The sequence below is a fragment of the Platichthys flesus genome, chromosome 7 (genome assembly GCF_949316205.1).
Source record: "Platichthys flesus chromosome 7, fPlaFle2.1, whole genome shotgun sequence".
Classification (NCBI taxonomy): domain Eukaryota; kingdom Metazoa; phylum Chordata; class Actinopteri; order Pleuronectiformes; family Pleuronectidae; genus Platichthys; species Platichthys flesus.
In genome coordinates, this window is record NC_084951.1 from 1,529,727 (window position 1) to 1,550,188 (window position 20,462).

General features: G+C 40.2%; 2 protein-coding genes across 3 annotated transcripts; one reads left to right on the forward strand and one right to left on the reverse strand.

Annotated features, from left to right (window-relative positions):
* Window positions 1-690: 690 nt before the first annotated feature.
* LOC133956346 (large ribosomal subunit protein eL22) lies at window positions 691-5,167 on the forward strand. Of its 2 annotated transcripts, none has more exons than XM_062391309.1 (4): window positions 691-747; window positions 1,945-2,052; window positions 2,218-2,342; window positions 4,968-5,167. In XM_062391309.1, exons 1-4 carry the CDS (start codon window positions 706-708, stop codon window positions 5,110-5,112), a joined length of 420 nt encoding a protein of 139 aa, XP_062247293.1. In that variant the 5' UTR covers window positions 691-705; the 3' UTR covers window positions 5,113-5,167. The 2 variants fall into 2 exon arrangements, with proteins under 2 accessions (XP_062247293.1, XP_062247294.1); XM_062391310.1 differs by lacking the exon at window positions 691-747 and adding an exon at window positions 1,019-1,162.
* Window positions 5,168-6,498: 1,331 nt separating this feature from the next.
* On the reverse strand, window positions 6,499-16,107 carry rcc2 (regulator of chromosome condensation 2). The gene is made up of 13 exons (XM_062392506.1): window positions 15,988-16,107; window positions 14,768-14,988; window positions 14,121-14,214; window positions 12,492-12,635; window positions 12,218-12,349; window positions 11,863-11,951; window positions 10,497-10,611; window positions 9,813-9,979; window positions 9,518-9,698; window positions 9,248-9,353; window positions 8,858-8,930; window positions 8,681-8,758; window positions 6,499-7,665 (listed from the first exon to the last, which is right to left on the reverse strand). The coding sequence occupies exons 2-13, from the start codon at window positions 14,966-14,968 to the stop codon at window positions 7,561-7,563; spliced, it is 1,485 nt and encodes a 494-aa protein (XP_062248490.1). The 5' UTR covers window positions 14,969-14,988; window positions 15,988-16,107; the 3' UTR covers window positions 6,499-7,560.
* Between the last annotated feature and the right edge of the window lie 4,355 nt (window positions 16,108-20,462).

Below are 20,462 nucleotides of genomic sequence, written 5' to 3' on the forward strand. Positions count from 1 at the left end.
CTCTAGTTAACTTGCTTCAATCTTTTCATTAGATGTTAAATAAACGGTTATTTTTATAACAATAACATTAAAAAACACTTGAGGCATGTAAGCATATGATTATGATGATAGATAAAGCATAGGTTTTGTTGTAGTTTCAAGGTTACTTACCTCTAGTGAGTTCGTAAAGATCGCGACCAGCTACAGCACAGCGCTAACCGGTTAGCAGCGTCGGGTAGCATGTAGCCTAGCTCCTTAGCTCTGAGCTAACCTGGACACGCTGAGCTCCGCGAGCATCGCTCGGCTGTCAGTCTTCACTCGCGCTCCTCCTCCTTGCCCATTGATTCGTTAACCAGAACCGAGGAGGAGTAAGCACCAGCAAGATGGCGCCGGGGGAACGCCTCCTACTAGCCTCATTCTCACTATGCAGAAACCAATGGGTGACGTCACGGACCCTCCGTCCATCTATATATACAGTCTATGTTCAGCCTCCGGTGTGTTCAGCGCTGCGGGTTAACATGGGAGTGGATGGGAGCCAGAGGATTGGCGCTGCGCTTACGCCTCGCTTTTGCGTCGCTTCCGCGTCCGGTGTGAACCCGGCGTTACAGTGCAGTTCTACTTTCACCCATTCACACACACATTCATACAGTGCTTCTATTCGCAGCACTTAGTTATTCTAGGGGGGCCATTTGGTCGTTCAGCATCTAGCCCAAGGGGCCCTTCGGCATGCAGATGGGTCAGATGGGGGATCGAAATGCAGACCTTCAGGTTGGAGGACGACCACTCTACCCCTCAGCCACAGCCGCCCTGTGACACCTTGTTAAACGCTATTAAACAAATTCTGATCTGTCAATATGGGCTATACGAATCAAATGTGATTGATGGATGGGCGTATAGGTAGATATAGATCTGTCAAAGTCAGAAAGGGCCATCCTGGGTCACCAAACTGTTTGTTTTTTCATAAAGCTCAATCCACATTATTTCTTTGTTTTATTTGTATTTGTGTGAATTTGGGCGAATTATTTTAAAGTTAACATGATTGTGACTAATTCTACTCTAATGTCTTTTGAATCGATCTGAGATGCGCGGATTCGATCGATGATTCAGCATTTGATTTGTGAATGATGCGCATGCGCACGGCTGGAACTTCCTCTCTACTTGCTTCTTCGCCATGGCCCCTATTGTGAGTAACATCGCGTGTTATTAAAGACGCAGATTGTGCTATGTGAGCAGCGGTGAAGTCAGAGGGAGGCAGCGGGGCGAAGCATCGGTTTTTGGCTGTAGCTGGAGGAGAAGAGCGGGGCTGTGGTTCGGCTGAGAGTGGCCGTAAGAGGGTTTAGTTCGCCGGGCCGTGCTGTGGCCTGTGGCCGCCTCATCACCGGAGCTCTCCACCACGTTGTCCGCTCAGCCTGTTTGGCAGCGGGGTGTTTCACAGCACAGTACGGCTAGCTTAGCGTAACATGTGCTAGCTGGACATGTTTTAAGGGGTCTGCGCGTCTTAGCAGCAGGCTAATGGAGCTAACATTGACTTTCCTCTCGATTTCCTGCAGCCTCAGTGTGTTTTCATTTCACAATCACCTCCAAGGTGATGGTGCTTCGTAAAGTGAGATCACATGTAGACATGACGGTTTATTCATAGGGCAGGATAGTTAGTACCCCTGCGTGTTTGAGGGTTTTCTGTACTAGTTTGTTAAATTGACAATCACCAGATAGCAGATATCAGGGATCATCAGTCGTGTCCCTTAGTGTAATCTGGTGTTTCAGCCCCTCTGCTAAGACAGGCCCACTACAGGCTGGTCAGACCCGGCTGTCTGTCCCTGACATCCTGGGGCCAGGATGGAGTCTTCCCTCCTGGCGTTTCTGGCGTTTCTGTAATGGTCTGGTGCAGGGCTCCTCTGTAATCCTGTAAGCATCATGAACTCTGTGTCCTGTGATAACCCCAGCTGTTCTGTGTTTTGTGGGCAGAAGAAGCAAAGCACAGGTAAAGGTGGTAAGAAGAAGAAGCAGCTCCTGAAGTTCACACTTGACTGCACCCATCCTGTTGAAGATGGCATCATGGACGCTGCCAACTTTGTAAGTCCACCTCTTATCAGAGGTTTTGTAAAAAACACATTGAATACAGATATAAGTGAATGTCATAACTGTGTGAACAACAACGTAAAAAAAAGTGCATATGTTTAGCCAGATCATTGCAATTCTGAGTAATGTGCCAATGATTTGTGTGTGTGGGGTTTCCAGGAGCAGTTTCTTCAGGAGCGTATAAAGGTGAATGGAAAAGCCGGCAACCTTGGTGGTGGTGTGGTCTCCATCGAGAGGAGCAAGAGCAAGATTACCGTGTCCTCTGAGGTGCCCTTCTCCAAAAGGTGAGATTGGAAGCATTGGCTCTTGATTCCCTCTAATGGTACACTAGTTGGAGAACATGCATGGGTCAGGGGTCACCACATATTTTAACTGAGTGTATTAGAGTAGGCTGACAAGGCCATCATAGTCCAGAGGCTGTGAGACATGCTGCCTGCAGAAGTCACTAGGGAAGCCATGTTGGTCTGCACTATCCCAATACAGGTTTTTACTCAGAATATATAGCCTGTTCCCCCATTATTAGTGCAAATTGAATTATCAACATAATTTTTTGATATTACTAGGGCTGCAGGATATATTGAAATGTTGTCTTCATAGCGATATGTGTGATATACGTGATATACGTATTAGGGCTGCAACTAACGATTATTTTGGTAATCAACTAATCTAACAATTATTTCCCATAGCAAATTTAACTAATGTTGAAATTTGAACTTGAAATGTATTTCAGTAACAAGTTGTGTAAATATGTAAACATCATAATAAATAAAAAAATATATAATACAAATTAAAGTGCAAATATGCTTTTAAAAGAAGAGAGTACAAATTAAGTTTTAAAAGTAACTCAAAATAGCAATCAAGCCTCTGCAAGTTCAAAATAACTAAAAAATAACTGACATCAAAGTCCAAAAGTAAAAAAGTAATAAGTAAGGGTTTGAATTTAATTAAAAATGACTTTAATGGAACACACAATTTATTCACGTTTCAAATTGCAATGTAGTAACGTGAGCATATTGACATGCTCCGGAGTGAGGCTTGCTCTCTTCTTGGAGGCGATGTTCCCAGCTGCTGAGAAGAGTCCTCCAGTGTGTCTCTCTTCAAGTGGCATGGTTGTGAGGCAGAAGCTTGTGAGCTCCCAGTCATCACTTATAAAGTGACATGTGATGCCAAGATATGCCTCTGTTGCTTCACTGGTCCAAGCATCAGTTGTGAGGGCAATCTTGTTCTCTGTTGCTTTCAGAGCATCTTTAACCCGGCGTTACATAGTGATATTGAAGAAGAACGTTTGTTATAATGAATTGAAATGAAAAGTTTTAGAACTCGAAAAGGAAAATTCATAAAATAAAAGATGCGTGTGTTTAAATTTTGACGTCTGCGCATTTTCAGCGTTGACGTACTCAATGACGTCTACTTATCGCGGCACCCCTACACCATATACTTGCATTTGTTATATAATCACATCATCGCAATATTCAACAGTTATGATACCAGTTCGCACTTCGTCTCCTGGTTGGAGAAAGTCTGCAGAAAGTCAAGAGGCTCTCACTCAGACATTTGTGTTCACACACAGAGCCCCTCCAGAGAATGTCAGCCGTATCTCTGGTGTACGTTTCAAAATGGTTTGGTTACATTCGAGTTCTGAATCAACTGATAATGACAATGGTAGTTTACTGATGTCAATTATCAATATGTGATCGTATCTGTGTCTATTACCTTAGTGATGACATCTGATCCATCATCGCCATTCTGCGTGCACAGTTACTGCAGCATGTATACAGTCTGATAGGTATAGTCTATAACATGAATATTACTTACTTTCACTTCATGATACATAGCAACTGACTAAGTAAGATAAGTAACTATCAGACTGTATATACTCACTTTGCCTGCAGAGTGGTTCAGAGCTTGTGATTGTAACCAAAGCATTTAGGAAAAGGCATCTCTTAAGCTGCTTGCAGACATGTACTGAAGTCTGGAGATACTGCTGCCATTCTCTCGAGGAGCTGTATGTGTGAACACCGATGTCAGAGGGAGCCTTCTGACTTTCTGCAGTGTTTCTCCAGCCAGCCCCAACTAGTTTGGAGAAGCTGATGTGAAAACACAGCAGGAGATCCTCTGCCAGATTCACTGCGAGTGAGTTGTTGTGTTGATAACGTTTCTAACACATGACAGCGCTTAACTGAAAAACAGAAAAATATATAACAAATATCTTGGGATGACAAAGCAGTGCCATATATGTATAAGACATGGACAAAGATGTCAGACAATCCCCTTATGCCTTTTCTATGTGTGGAAGGCAAACTCTGGAGCAAGTCCGGATCCACTTTTCCTGACTTCTTTCTGATTTCATGTCTGAAAACTGCTTTATACTAAACCATATATATAACCCTCATTACCTGTATCAGTGGACAAATGAAGAAGACATTATTTGTATGCAGCCGGACAACTGACACAAACCAAGTTGTCTGTGGTTTCTCCTGCCAAACTTTGTATGTAGACAATATATTGGCTGGATGATTAACCACGTGTGTTATCATCTGCAGAGAAAACTTCAGGTATCCTTGACCAGCTGTTGGCAAGTTAAACAAACGAACCCTGACATTTACTGCATTCTGAAGTCCCTACAGCAGGCACCTGCCTGGTATATTTAAACTGTATCTGATTTCCTTTTGACTTCCTTTTCTGCATCTTCAGTCAACCGGCGGCTTTGGCTGTTGCTCACTCTGTTCGATGTTAAACAGCATTTACCGAGTTGCTGTAAAACAAGTTTGATTCAAAATTTCAGCAGTGATACTATGACTGTTAGCATTTACCATCTACCCTGTAACAGTTTCAACTTATGTCGCATCTAATGTCAAACTGTGAAAGACCAGTGATTCATCTTTGACACATTGTCCGCTGTTTTCCAGATACCTGAAATATTTGACTAAGAAGTACCTGAAGAAGAACAATCTCCGTGACTGGCTGCGCGTTGTGGCCAACACCAAGGAGAGCTATGAGCTGCGCTACTTCCAGATCAACCAGGATGAAGAGGAAGAGGAGGATGAAGATTAAATTGACAATTCATGTGATTTTGTACATTTAAATAAATGGGGTTTACAGTACAGAAGCTCTTCTAGGGTGGTTTCTTCGAGATTTCTTCTTGGTGCCACATCATTTGACCTGATGACAGGTGGGTGTTGCAGTTATGTAAAAATCCTGTTGTAATCATCTCCCATAAGAACCACAGGTCTATGGCAGACCCACAGAACCAGAGACATCAGGCACATATCAGGTCCTTTCAGTGTCACAGCACAGAGCAGCATCCATTATCTACACTGGTTATCCTTTGAGGATTGCAGGTAGAGCTGGAGCCAATGGCTGCTGACATTAAGCAAGAGTCTTGGTACTTCCTGGTCCGGTTCATGCTGACACCAACCCCCTGTCAGAAGGAATATGGACTGTAAGGTAGCTGGAAAAAACCCACACATATACGAACAGGCAAACTACAGAGACCCTGGCTGACCTGGGATTTGTATCAGGAACCTTTTTGCTCTGAGACCGGTGTTAATGACTGTGCAGACCAGAGCAGCACATGTTGGAACATAATCTATAGTTTAAAATAAACCTATTGGCAGATTATTGTAGGTTAATACGGATTTGCAGTTAGCAGCCTTAGATTTCTGACAACAATTTGTAATATTAGATTGCTGGTGATCACAAAAGAAATGATATGCTGTCTGCATCTTGTTTCGACTACAGTTCTACATACTTTACCTGTTTTGTCCATATGACAAACATCTATATAGTCAAATAATTTGAGATTCTCATCTCCTTTATTTAAAACTTGTTTTCTTTAATTGAACTGAATGAAGGACTTAAATCATAAATGAGGCGATAGCCTTTGGGCAAAGTCACTTATCAGCTTTTGTATTTGTATTTGAAAAATACTAAAAAGTGAAGGATACAAAGAATATATCTCCAGGTATGGTGAAACACAACAGAGGGAAGACGTTCACACCCATTCAGGCAATGCCAACTTTTTAAAGTTCTAAAAGACATTACCAAATGATGGTCGACAAATCTAATTTTTCTTTATCATGTCTTTAATATTACTCTTACCTAAACTGCACTTCTACACTAAATTAACATTTTCTGACTTCATAGTGGCATCATTCCTACATGAGCTCAAATATTTTTTTATAGGCTTTAGATTGTGTCTATAACTACATTTTTGTACTCTGCATATCTTTGCCTCTGACATGGAGAATAACCTTCTGATTAATAGAAGCTATAGATTGTCCATTATATGCAGAGATGTGTTGGAAAATGTTTTAGTTAATGTGCTCCAAAAGTTAAATCATGCGAAAAGTGAAAATCCATCCTTGCATTGGTGAGTTGTGTGCTCACATTACATGGCTAATAACAATTAACAAACAAGTATAACTGCAGCACAAGTGGTGAGGTGAAGAAAAATCACTTAACGTGACATTTTTATTCAACCATTTCAATGAAAAACAATGTAGCAGATATATTTCACTATAAAAAAAAGAATGCAGCACAGATCAAAGAAAAACACCTGTGCTGTTTTCAAAACAATACGCCTTCATTCCCAGCACACACAACCATTTCCAGACAGGACAATATTGGTTCTACAAGTTTGTACCTGCTTGTGAAACCTCTTTGAACATTTGAATAATTAACATTACTCAAATTAGCAAAGCGAGAGCAGACAGTGTAGTCTTGGAAGGACTGAGGTGTGCATCCTTGATGCAAATACTGAAGACGACCAAAGGAATGTAACATTGAGTGAAGTGCACTAACTCAGAACATTATGTTCCAAAATCCTGATTGTAATCTGTGGCAGCTGCACACACCCCCACCCTCCCCATACTGCCACACCCATGAAATCAGACTGAACAGCTGATTCTCTGAGCACCAGAATAACAACTGCCATATCCTGAACATACATGTAGAAAAAGGCACAGGTATGGAGTGTTTTGAAAACCTTTGAAAAGCCCTCAGAAGGAAAAGTCTGAGGGCTCAGCTGTAGCACCCGTATATGTGAAAAACTATCATTTCAAATACTGCAACAAAGAAAACAATAATAGAACAAGAGACATGAAGACGGCAATGTTTGGCTGTGTTACAAAATGGAAAAGGGTTTGGGGAAGCACAACTCTAAGTGTTGTGTGCTTGGAGCGAACTGTTGCTGGTTTACTCGAGGTGGGAAATGTGGATATCTTGACCATTCCTTGTGAGAGTTGGACCGTCCAGAGGATCTGTCCACCTCCATTCCCATTTTCTCTTATTTTAGTGTCCTAATTGGTGAAGAACCATTTATCTGGTAGCTGAGATGTGTGGATATCTTTCAGAATTTAGAGAGCCTTCCCCCTTAAACTCAACCATCCCACTAGCACACCACCATGACCGACCCTTACTAAGTAGGCAAGATGCTGCTGCTGAGCAGGGCTGGTCTGGGCCCCAGTGAAAAAGGTTAAGGTGTCGCTGTTGAAGGTCCAATCAGAGTGTCCGGGGGTTGTACTCAGGCAGCTTTTTCAGTCTCTCCTCTTCCTGCTCAGTGTCCTGTCTGGCAATCACCAGCGTGTGCGCGTAGCCCATCTCCACCTGCATAGACAACACATCTTAAAATTTCAGCTTTTATTCTTTGAGGCCTTCAGGACATCAGGTATGATTGACAGAGAGCTTTCTGCTGAGTGAAGTGATGCTCTGCACATGTTCCCCTTACCAACATTGTGGCTCATCACTGTTTTATTATATTATATTTTCAAGTGTAACAAGTGAACGGATCCCGTTTAACTGCCACAAGAGTTGTTCATCTTGCATAAAGAACTCAATGAGGAAACACGCTGTGTTTTTTCTATATTCACTGCATTTTAATATAGCCATAAATAGTGAATTTTAATATACAAATATAAATGATTAATCGAAATTGTTCGTTAATTCTCCTGACGATCGATTAAGACAATTTAATCGAATGCCCATCCCTACTTCGGGAACATTAGACACCTAATCTACACAGCAGCATTTCTTTTTTTTTTAGATCAAGATTATAAAACACTGTAATGGCATTTATGGTGCTGAGAAAAAAAACTAAAACCTTTTCAATTAAAAAAATGTCAGCCACACAGAGGCTGACATTTTTTGTTTTGAGTCAAATATCTCACTTCAGGAGGACTTGTAATTAAGTAGAGTATGTTCAGTTTTCATGTAGTGTCATCATCATCAAAAACCTTCAAAATTGTAATTCGCATCAAAATGAGCTGCAAATCATGTTTGGTGCTACGAACACATAATAGCATGCTAACAGGCTTATCTCAGATGGTTGCAGGGTAAATTTTATACGTGCTAAACACTAGTATGTTAACATTGTCACTGGGGAGCATGTTAAGCATGCTGATGTCAGCTATTTGTTCCAAGAACAGCTTTTAGCAGGGATGTACACTGCAGTCTGGCTTATAACCCGGTTTAGATTCATGCACTTAGATGAGCCCAATAAAAGAAACCTCTGCGTTTTCAATTTAAGAGTGTTCAGCATTCACTGTGTCTTAGCTATAAAGAGTTGGGGTCATAGGGGAAACACTTAATCATTATTAGGACTTTGTATTATATTGCCACTTACCTGTTCAATGTAGATGCCATCCAAGGTCTTAACCTCTTGAGCTGTGGTGGAGGATTTGGGTTTATTGTCTCCATAGCCCTGAATGTCCATGAAAAGATCAAATCAGTGCTGAGCTCCCAAGCAGCACAGCAGTCACAACAAACCCAACCCCACAACTGAATAGGCCTCAGGGCTTACCAGCTCTCCAAATGTGGGTGAGGGGCCCCAGCTGATTGTACTCTCGTCTGCAGCAACGATAATGCTGCTCTTCCTGTTAAATAAAGATAAACTATCAGACTTCACACTGAGAACAACTACTATACGCCAGTGTCACGCTAGGGATGGTCGTCACTGGCCAACACTTGTAAGCACCAGCTTCTGCTTTCCTTTGCCCACGATATACTTAAATACTAATAACCTGACCCTCTGCGTTGTCTATATACTGTTTTACAACAACAGGAGTACAGGGTCATTCTAGAACTGTTAGAATCTGATTTTATGCATTTCAAAGAAATATATTTTATCCGGTGTCAACACTATGCAAATGATAATATTGTGTTAATACAGCCCCTCAATAAAAATACGCACCCGCACGACATACTGCGGATCTTCCAGCCACACAGATCCTGCACGGATTTGGGGTACATGGTTGACTCTCTAGAAGTGTTGGTCACCCCCCAGAAAAACAGCCCTCCTGCAAATACAACACTGGTAAAGAACTACAAGTACAGCAACACCTTACAGAATCAAAGATCACATGAGTCACTTTAACTTGGCTTAATATTTTGTACTTAGTATCAATAGCTTTAGCCTGAACATCAACTAATTAAATTGCACCATGATGTGCTCTCCTCTTACCCATCTCATTGAGAGCAAAGGAACACTGGTAGCCTGAACAGATCTGACTGGCACCACGTCCAGGGAAGTCAAACAGTTTCACCAGTCGGGGAACCATCTCGTCCTTTGGATCTGTGTGGCCCAGACGACCGTAACCACCAAAACCCCAGCTGAACACTCGCTTCTGAGAGTCCAGCACCAGCTGTGCGCACACACATTTAAATGTTTAGTTTAAAAGGATAATAGCATTAGACTTTAAGATTTGATAGAAATGTTTGATATAGTCTAAATGAGATTGATAAGTATATATTCTCACCGTATGGTTGCCCCCGCAGGCCACATCTCTGACCACCACATTAGGCACAGGCATGACCTGACCGTCCTTAGACTTCTCAATAAAGATGGCAACCCGACGAGGCATGAGCTCACAGTCAAATTCAATGCGCTGGGCACGAGCTATGAATTTCCCATCACTATTGTGACCTGCAGTGCGAGAGTGGTCAATGTTATTATAAATACATATACAGACAATATACTTAAAGCTAGATCACTGAGTTAACCAACCAAGAATAAACTTTAGTGCTCTCAGGTGAAAAAAATGATGGGGTAAACACTGCTTTTAACAGTGTTGTTGCACTGACATAGGTAGAAAGGTATCACAGTACCCTGCCAAGAAGAAACACAACTATAATTATCAATTTAAGTTATAATTGTATTATAACCAATGCTTTAAGGACAGTGTTTAAATAATAGGCAGACTTCAAGGAAATAAAATAGTGCTGACTTGCTGTCACTGCTCCACGTGCATTTGCTTCTAGTGGACGTGCATACTATTTGCAGAGCATGTGTCTAAAATAGCAGTTGTCAAGAAAATCGAAGCACAGACGGACACAGACATTAATCCATTTATAGTTATAGTAGATAAATAGCTAAGTTATTCAAAAAACAAAACAAAGATGAAACAGAGAGCAATGATTGTGTTTGGATGCTGTGAATATACCCAGCTGTCCATACTCCGGGCAGCCAAAAGAATACAGGTTTCCTTTGCAGTCCACCACCATGCTGAATTCAGCGCCACAAGCCACCTTCACTAGGGGCTGTCCATTGTAGCAAATCTAGAGGAAGAGACAAAGTTCATAAAAGAGCAGTACAATGGATGAAGCTTTTTATTCTACAAACATTTACTGCTAGAGCGGAAAAACATCCCATCTTCTTTTGAGCGTCATCACAATTCTACTGGGAATGAAAGCTAGTAGAATTGTGATTTTTTTAATTAAAAAAAAAAAATCAGTATAACCTTCTAAATAAGCCACAATATTAGCTGTGCACAAATGTTTACCCAACAAACTTTAACTCAACCAAACAGGGTGGAATATTGCCATTCAGGAGCCCTGATTTTAGACTGCATGAATCTGTCAGACTGCTCTTTTGATTAGGCGCTGCGAAAACCCTGCTGACAGCATAAACGCACGATAATAATTTCAACACGAGTCAATGCTTTCACCCACCCTATGAATTAGGCAGCAGAAATATGGATTTGTGCATCTATGCATGTCTGTCTGTATGTATTGCAGTAGGGATGGTTATCGGCAGGGACCCCCCAATAGGATACAATCACAATACTTAGGTGGAGATACGATATGTATTGCGACTCTGTAAGAATTGCAATTACGATTTCTGTTTATTTTTTTTAAATACTGGGAACATGGAACACAGTTGAATCATACCTTCAAATACAACAATCAAATTCACTTAGAGCTTTATACGTTTTATTTCAAATATTAACATTAAGTTAATGACTACCGGGCAGCCAATAGAGAAAATAAAAATGTGCCCTATTACTGTATAGTCCCTGTCAACTGCACAGAAACTGACAGATTAAGAAATGTATGCCATTTAGGCTACTTTTAAACAATAAATAAAAGGTAAATCAAATAGAATTAATAAAAGTTTACTTCAAATATAAACTTTGAAATAAACAAAGAAGGCTACGCTTCACTGTTATTTGCATGTAGGCTATGCAAAGCTAGTGCTTTGATATGTTTAGATTCTTGTGCAAAAACAAGAGCTGGTTAACATGGTCTGGGATGAGGTTGAGCTCCCCCACATATATCACACCCCGTATATACCAAGAAATATATATATGTATTTTTTTTTATTAAATTTTTATCCAAAAAATAATTAAAAAAAAAGGTTTGGGAAACAGCATTGCGATTTTATGAATGACGATGTAAACGTCATTCATAAGAATCGCGATTCGTAACCAATCGTTTTTCCCCCCATCCCGATATTGCAGTGTGGATTTGTGTTAGCATATCGGCAGCCTGACTCTGCAGTGTGTTCTACGTGGGATAGTGATGACTTACTGCTGCGGGGGTGAGGACGGCATCAGTTTGGTTGCCTTGGCCAAGCTGTCCAAGCTTGTTATCACCAAAAGAGTACACAGTACCATCGTCTGAGGAGGAACCATGAACAAACAGTCAGCAAACACAGCAGCTTTTATCAACCAGCATATTCTGTGTAAATGGGTTTCAACATTGAGCTATGTAAGTTGGACTTAACCCCCCTGATGACCGAGACAATCAACTGTGTGTTAATTCCAAACAATGAGTACAACAGATCGACACCAATTAAGAAATAAATATCTGTTATCAGCTGCTGTGCTGTTTGGCTATAATGAAAACAGGCATCCTTGATGATAAGCCAGCCCCGGGGTTCTACCTGTGAGTGCGAGAGTGTGGTTGCGTCCACAGGCTGCAGCAACAAACACATGATCTGCCAGCGCCTCGATTAACTTGGGAGCCTCCAGGCGTTTGGTGTCGCCTTGACCCAGCTGACCTTTGTCATTACGACCTGAGGAAGACAGATATCAAGCACAGTGATGACAACTCTTTCAACACTGGATATAAAGCTGCATACAGCACATTACATTTGTGGTTTAATGAAAGGTTTTGATACATTCTGCAGTCAATCCTGAACGCAGCATGTTACTTACCCCAGCTCCAGAGCTTGCCCTCAGTGGTCATCAGGAGACTGTGTGCAGAACAGGGTCCAGACACCACACAGCTAACCTTGACATCGCTCAGGCAGCCGTAGCGGTGAGGACCCCACAGATTCTGGCCCAGGTTACGGAATGCAGCTGAAATAATTATTGATATCATGTTATTAAGGCATTTAATAATATCATGAGCATCGAGTAATCCATTGCTTCTCTCATTTATATGGTGATGCAGTAACTCTGTTTCACACACCAACATAGTACGTGTTAGTTAAGTCGTGTTTCGGCGCATCGTTTGCCGAAGATCAGTAATCTTCAGCAAACGATGTCAGTCTGTTTATCATAATGCGTTTTCCAAAAATGATAAATCAAAACAAATAACTTAAAAAGTAAAAATTACTATGTGAATAGATTGTGTTCTTAATATTGTGAACTAATTTGTTCACAATTTTGTCACTCATCTCATGTTACTTTCTCTTATTTGTTTGCTGACTATCGTAAAACAGGATGTGATTACAATGTAATGCTTTCTCATCAGATGGATATTAACATGGATATTGATGGGGGAAAAGTCAGGTATATAAAGAGGACCGATATGAGAGTGTGTGCAACTTAGTGCAGCTTGTTGACTTTGATCGGACTGTTGGGAGGAGGTAGTGTGATTCTAGTTCTTCACTTGCATTGTAGCCTCTTCACTCGTCCTATCAACAATTCCACCTCAAGCTTTAATGATTACTCAACTCTCAGTCAGATGAGCCATTGGTGAACGTTTTATACACAAACTATCAGTGAAATGACAAACAGCCACCCAAGAAACTTTTAGTGTAATTACTTTTAAATCCCATAAACTGGGCACCGTGTACAAGTATGGGTATATCTTCAATACACTACTTTTTGTTTTTAATGTACTGATCCAAAACTACTTAAATCAAAGCTGTGACTTGGCACTTTGATGAAGTATCCATTTCAAACAAAATTGAATATGCCGGAGCGCAGAGCCTGACGAACAAAAATGAGTGACAGTCCAATACTTCCGGCCTTGAGTGTATGTTGAGTGTAACTGCACAAAATAATTATTTGAATCTGTGTTTGATGCTGTGGCAGGCACAGCATCTTGTCTACCTAGAGATGGTCTTTGTCTATGCAGCTGCTCCTGCTGACAACCCAACCCCCTATTCAGTCTCAACAAAGCCGAATTATCAGTGTGTACCAGACTGGTGAGAAAAGGATAGAACAAGGCAGTGCAGACTGCCCCATGCATCAGTGGGCCTGCAACAGGGGGGCAGCACAGAAAATACATACATATGAATAGGCATTAATGTCACAATCAATTAATGGGATATCAATGGTATTAACGCTTATGTTGCCTGTGCATCCCAAACAAAAGGCACACATAAATATACCAATTACTAATCTATCATTGATTCTGTCTGGCTGTACAACTTCCTCAGTCTTCTCTCTGTACCACCAGTGCATTGTCAGGAAGAAAAGAGATCAAATCTAAACATCAGATTGGTTTTATTTACTTGTTGTGACTATTTCTTAACCAACAACTGTTTATCAATCCACCCAGCGACTTCCACGACTGCAGTGTGGATTTTGGCTTTTGAAATCCAAATATTCTACCTTGTAGTTTGGGCACCTCCTTTCTTCCAATCAAATCCCAGTTGGTTGCTCCAAAGATGAGTAGTTGACCTTTTACCTTTGGGCATTCAAGTTTCTGTAGAGAGGGAACAATCAGGTCAATAACATGAATATTAACATGAAGTTAATATATTGTTGCATTGTATCATTTATTAATTCAAAAACCTTATTATTTCTACAACGGCAGCAAATTGGCTGCATCTGTGATTTCATAATAGAATATTTAAGAATATTGATGAACAAGAAATTTTAACTACATCATTCTAGTCTCGGTCTAACAGGTAACTTTGCTTCTATAATAGCAATCCCCCAAAAAAATCCATCTTTGTTGACACTATGGATAAAAAATGCTGAAGAGCAGTGGTTGAATGCTGAAACCCCTGCTGCAGAGTGTTAAGGTGAAAACAGATAACTGAGAATACTTAATTCCATGACAAGTTTTCCTAAATATTAGGAAAAAACACAGATTTTACTAATTGTTTTGAGATATTATCCAATCCCCTTGTTCAATCACAATCATCTGTGATACTGGCCATCCACAGATGGGGCTAGAAACAAAACAGATGTATTTTATTAGGAACTGATTTTGAGTTTCCTAAAACTGGTTTTAAACACTGAACCAAACCCACTATTTTCTCTTTGACATCATCGGACACAGTGACCGGCTGCAGACCAGACTTGGCAGCGGGCCTGCCAGGTTTCTTGTTGTTCTCCTGCTCGAAGTCAAACTCATCATCGCTACTGAAGTCTCTCTCTTTCCTTTTTCCGCTGGCCCTCTTCTTCTTCACCCCACCATTCCCTGAGATGTCGGTCACCTTCTTGCGTGGCATTTTTCAATAAGATGCGGTTTCTGTGAGAAAGAAGCAGTGAACGGGTTAAAAAGTGGAATTAAGAATGACAATTCAAATATGGAAATTTAATGGGATACTGGGGAAAAAATTTGATCTTGGTTCTAACCCAATAAATATAATTCTAGAATAGTCTGAGAAGAATTAGACAGTACAATTATGAAAAGGTGTGTCATCTTTAGCAGCACAGTGAGACAGAACATAATCAAACATGCCTCAATAAAGAGGAGCAATATGGAGGAATACATCATATTCAAGTTAGCACCCAAATTAGCTGATACCAACATTTGCACATCATGAGAGGAAGAATGGCATTATAACAGCAATGAGGAGCCTTTCTGTTCGTTATATTGACTTAAGAAGTGAACAGTTCAGACACATAGGAGAACAGCATCTGTTTCTCAGCAGTAAGTTTACTTTACAGAGCCCTGGTTGACTCTGTTGGGGAGTAAAAGGGGTTAAATTAGAGCATGGGTCCACTATCCCCTAAGTTCATTCTTACTCCTCTTGTGTTTAGAGCCAGGAACAAACAAACCAACAACATACTGGACCATGTACCGGTGTCGCTCCACAAGCTAGCTGCTAGCCTCATTAGGCTAACGAGCTAACCTCTGCCGCTCTTTGTTCACATAATGCTCGGGCTGTAAGCTAGCAGACGGGCTAACACTCACCGTGTAAAGTGAAGGCTCCTCGGTGAGGCTGTCACTACACAAACCACCCCGGTGAACTTTGTACCAACACACTAGACTCAAGAGTTATACTGAAATTGATCAAATACAGAAGGTATGGTGGGCTTCATTGTGCTTACCTCGCTGCTGTAAGCTAACAGGCTATCTAAATAAAGACGTGGGCACCAACGTTACATTCAACGATTCGACAATAAAAACTTTTCAACATTTCCGTCATTGGCAGTGTAATAGTTGTGCGCACTCACAGGCTGTGTGATCCTCTGAAATAAGATGATGTTAGTAGTCTGACTAAGGTAAGAATAAAATACGTACCGGTGATTTCCTGATTCAGCAGCTCTCTGTCCGTCTCCGGGTTGATTGATTTGAACAAAAGAAGCTGCAGTCTGCTTTAACACCACGTGATTTTCATTTACTATTCATACAGGAAACCAGGCAGCCACCGACAAACGGGGGGGCCGGATGAGACAAGAGACGGACCCACAAACTTACAAGTTGGGTCCAAGGTATAATAATAATAATAATAATAATAATAATATTAATAATAATAATAATAACCACACACTGGAATAAAACACAGACACATGTACAAATACTTTTAGGATTACAATGATCTGCTGTTAAAGCCACTGTGTGGAGGAGCTTTTACCTCCGTCTCTCTGTGTATGTTGGTTTTTGTCTGTCTGTTTGTTTATTTGTTTGTTTACCTGTCTTTTTGTTTATGTCTGTCTGTTTATCTGTTTGTTTGTTTGTCTGTCTGTGTCTGTTAACCTCACTGTTTGTTCATAACTGTCTGTCAGGGTGTGTAGAGGAAGAGTAGAGCCATGTTGAAAATTCAATATTTCCCAGAAGTTGGGATTAGTGTATTTCCTACCTTGCTGTTGGATTTGTAGTGGTTCCTTCAATGTGACTCGTGTCTCCAAACAAATAAGTACTACTAAACTAACGAATGGTATATATTTTCTATGCAAAAACAGCTAATATATGCTGAAGACACAATTCTCAGTATGTATTATCCACTCTGCCATCATGTGATGCCAAGAAGCTTAATTGCCTCCACCAATGAGGATATGTTTTCATTACTATTTGTTTTCTCTTTGTCTGTTTAGCAAGATTATACCAAAACTACTAATTTCATGATTTTTTCTGTAGGGTTGGGACATGACCCATTCAATTTAAAGTTCTGACCCAGATAAACAGCAGAAGCCAGTATTATTTTGTGTCAGTTCTTTAACATGATAAGTTAGATAGGGTGTCAGCCTTGGAGGTTTGTGTTCTCCTAGTTCCACAAATGCTTCGTCATAGTAGTGGGTACATCACAGCTAAAAGTATGTACCTCACTCAGGAGAGTATTGGAAAACTTTTCTTTTAAAAACTGGATATAGCAAGTTTCGATCCATAGGGTTTCTGGTGTGTTACATTCAGGTTTCAGATGTAACCAAAGTACATATCAGTATAATACATGACCTTAAGAACCATAATTTAAGAATAGCTCTTTCTAATATTCTGTTGATCATAATGTTTTATCAAAGGACGGCAACATTTAGTTGCTCCGACAAGCTTTGGTTTCTTCCTCCCTGACATGTTTACATAGTTTTATGTTAATCCGATGAAAGTCGTTGATTTCCTCAGGGATTCCAGATCAATTGTAGGACCATGCCTTTTAATTGTGCATGTTCCCATTTGACAAAGGAGCCCACAGAAAACTGTTTTAATGTGAAATATTTTCTGTCATGGCTGCCATCTATGACATGTCAACATAGTTGCTGATCAATAGATGAGAAACAGATACAAGCCAGGAACTACCCTAAAGGTTCATTCATCTTTAAGAAACAAGATGAAGTTATTTTACGTGGGCAAGATAATAAAGTCCTTCAAAAAGAAAAATTACACGAGTAAAATGTCATTAAAAAAGACATAGAAGGAAACAAACACATCATATAAGAATAGATAAAAGTATGTGTGTTCTTGTTTACTCTGGTTAAAATCCTGGCAGCTGAATTCTGAACTGTCTGAAGAAAAAAATTGTTTATGTATCTGTATAATTTTAACAAAAGAGGAATTCCACCAATGTACCTTGGTTGATAAAAGATGTTTATTTGAATTTAGTGACTTGCTTCTACAATCAAACAGGACGCCAAGATTCTGAACAGGTCTCCAGCAGATGGCAGTATTTGACTGTTTTTGTGTTACTGGGGCCAATAACAAGAATTTCTGTTTTGTATGAGTTTAATTGACAAATATCTCAGCCCACTAAGGACAGCTGGTTTAACAGGGTCATGAATATTTATATTTAAATTAGCATTTATACATTAGACTTAAGAAATGAGACAGCAAACACATTAGGGCCCACAATGTTAAATAGTTTATTGTATTATTTTTTAATCAATGAACAGAAATATATGCATTGATATATAGATCTATGAAGACAAGTACAGTTATTAGCAAAAGGTTTAGAAAATTGGCTTTGATTGATCCTACCCTAACCTTCTCTAAGAAAGCCATTGTGAACCAGCACTTAGCACCAGCCCGGACCTGGAACCTGGTTTGCTTGTTGGAAAAGGGAAATGCCCTGGTTAAATCTATTGTGGAGTAACAGTGGTTAAAGTAGAAAATATTTCCATTTTTCTCAAAGTACCTTCTACTTCTTGTGTTAAGCACCATGAACCCAAAAGCCAACAACATACTGAACCACGTACCAGTGTCGCTCAACCAGCTAGCATTAATGAATTAATAATTATCAATTAATCATTTACCATTAATAAATCCCACTCCCAAATCTCTGTTATCCCATTTATAAATGGACCAATCTTCCTTTCTGCATTTGATTTGTTTAGTTTTCTGACAACTGCTCATTCAACCTGAAACTTGGTATCTGTGTTGGACCCAAGTAAGTGTTGTGTCCTTGCTGATTCAAAAATTAATTTGCAAGTGAGCTTTGTAACTCTAGATTACTCCAGTGATTAAATGAATAATATCCTATTTTCTACAAATACTGATTCTCCACTCCATGAAAAGGGATAATCGACACTCACCTTTTAATTTGTTAGGTGCACCTAGATAAATAGTATAATTAAAAATGCTTGCAATAGATTCTCTCTTCCCCAGGATTGCTAGGTTCAGTTTGTATTGAACCTGAATTTCTGGAATTTTGTACTGGGTCTACTGAGAGGTGTAATAAACAGTGCTGTGAAAAAGTATTTGCCCCCTTCCTGGTTTCTTATTTTTTGTGCATATTTGTCACACTTAATTGTTAAAGATCATCAAACAAATTGCAATATTAGACAAAGATAACCCAAGTTAATACAAAATGCAGTTTTTAAATGAAAGTTTCATTTATTAAGGGAAAAAAGCTATCCAAACCTACCTGGCCCTATGTGAAAAGTAATAGCCCCCCCTTGATAAATCATGAATGAACTGTGATTAACCACATTCTTTGGAAAACTGAATTCAATTTCACTAGCCACAATCAAGCCTGATTACTGCCAGACCTGTTAAATCATGAAATCCCTTTAATAGAACCTGTCTGACAAAGTGAAGTAGGCTAAAATATCTCAAAAGGCAACACATCATGCCTCAATCTAAACAAATTCAAAAACAGATGAGAAACAAAGTAATTGACATATATCAGTCTGGTAAGGGTTACGTAACCATCTCTTAGGCTTTGGGGCTTCAGCGAATCACGGTGAGAGCCATTATCCACATATGGAGAAGACTTGGAACAGTGGTGAACCTTCCCAGGAGTGGCCGGCCTACAAAAATAACTCGAAGAGCACATCGACGACTCATCCAAGAGGTCATAAAAGACAAGAGAACAACATCTAAGGAACTGCAGGCCTCACTTGCCTAAGTTAAAGTCAGTTTTCATGATTCAACAATAAGAAAGACATTGGGCAAAAATGGCATCCATGGGAGAGTTCCAAGGCGAAAGCAACTGCTGACCAAAAAGAACACTTAGGCTCGTCTCACATTTGCCAAAAAACATCTTGATGATCCCCAAAACTTTTGGGCAATTATTCTGTGGACTGACGAAACAAAAGTTGAACTTTTTGGAAGGTGTGGGTCCTGTTACATCTGGCGTAAAACTAACACAGCATTTCAGAAAAACAACATCATACCAACAGTCAATCATGGTGGTGGTAGTATGAGGTTCTGGGGCTGGTTTGCAGCTTCAGGACCTGGACGACTTGCAATAATTGGATGGAACCATGAATTCTGCTCTCTACCAGAAAACCCTGAAGGAGAATGTCTGGCCATCAGTTTGTGACTGTTGTGTATTCGTTCGAGTAAAACATGTTGACATATGCTTAGAACATAATAATAGGCTTACATTTATGGTGTTTGCCCTTTGGACACTCAGACATTCTCAGAGAGTCCACCAGGTGTTTGTCTTATTTACTTTACCTATTTGGGGACGACCTTTGATCTAGGGAACCATCTCTGACCAGTTAACAGATGGGCTCAGAAGGAATGTTCTTGACCAGTGTGTCTTCATGTTCGGACACAAAAACGTGTCCTTATTTAGTCAGAAATCCCATGTGGGATGTGTTTTACCCAGAAGTCATGGGTGGAACCAAACTCCCTATATAACTGTGTGTAAGACCCCAGCACGTCAGACTTTCACTATTGGCTGTGTGTCTCCGGGTATCTAGATGCCCGTCCCGACCCGTAATTTCTTGTAATAAACTTTGTTACACTGAAACTACTGGGTCCTCGGAATCCTTCCTTCATCATCAACAACTTCTACAACATCATTGACCTCTCGGCTGCATCAAATATACGACATGACC

Coding starts and splice junctions, on each gene's coding strand:
- LOC133956346 (XM_062391309.1), top strand. CDS start 706: ATGCAGATGGGTCAGATGGGGGATCGAAATGCAGACCTTCAG. Junction 748..1,944: donor ATCGAAATGCAGACCTTCAG/GTTGGAGGACGA, acceptor TTTTGTGGGCAG/AAGAAGCAAAGCACAGGTAA. Junction 2,343..4,967: donor GAGGTGCCCTTCTCCAAAAG/GTGAGATTGGAA, acceptor GCTGTTTTCCAG/ATACCTGAAATATTTGACTA.
- rcc2 (XM_062392506.1), bottom strand. CDS start 14,968: ATGCCACGCAAGAAGGTGACCGACATCTCAGGGAATGGTGGGGTGAAG. Junction 12,636..14,120: donor GGAGGTGCCCAAACTACAAG/GTAGAATATTTG, acceptor TAATTATTTCAG/CTGCATTCCGTAACCTGGGC. Junction 8,931..9,247: donor ATCCGCAGTATGTCGTGCGG/GTGCGTATTTTT, acceptor TTTATTTAACAG/GAAGAGCAGCATTATCGTTG.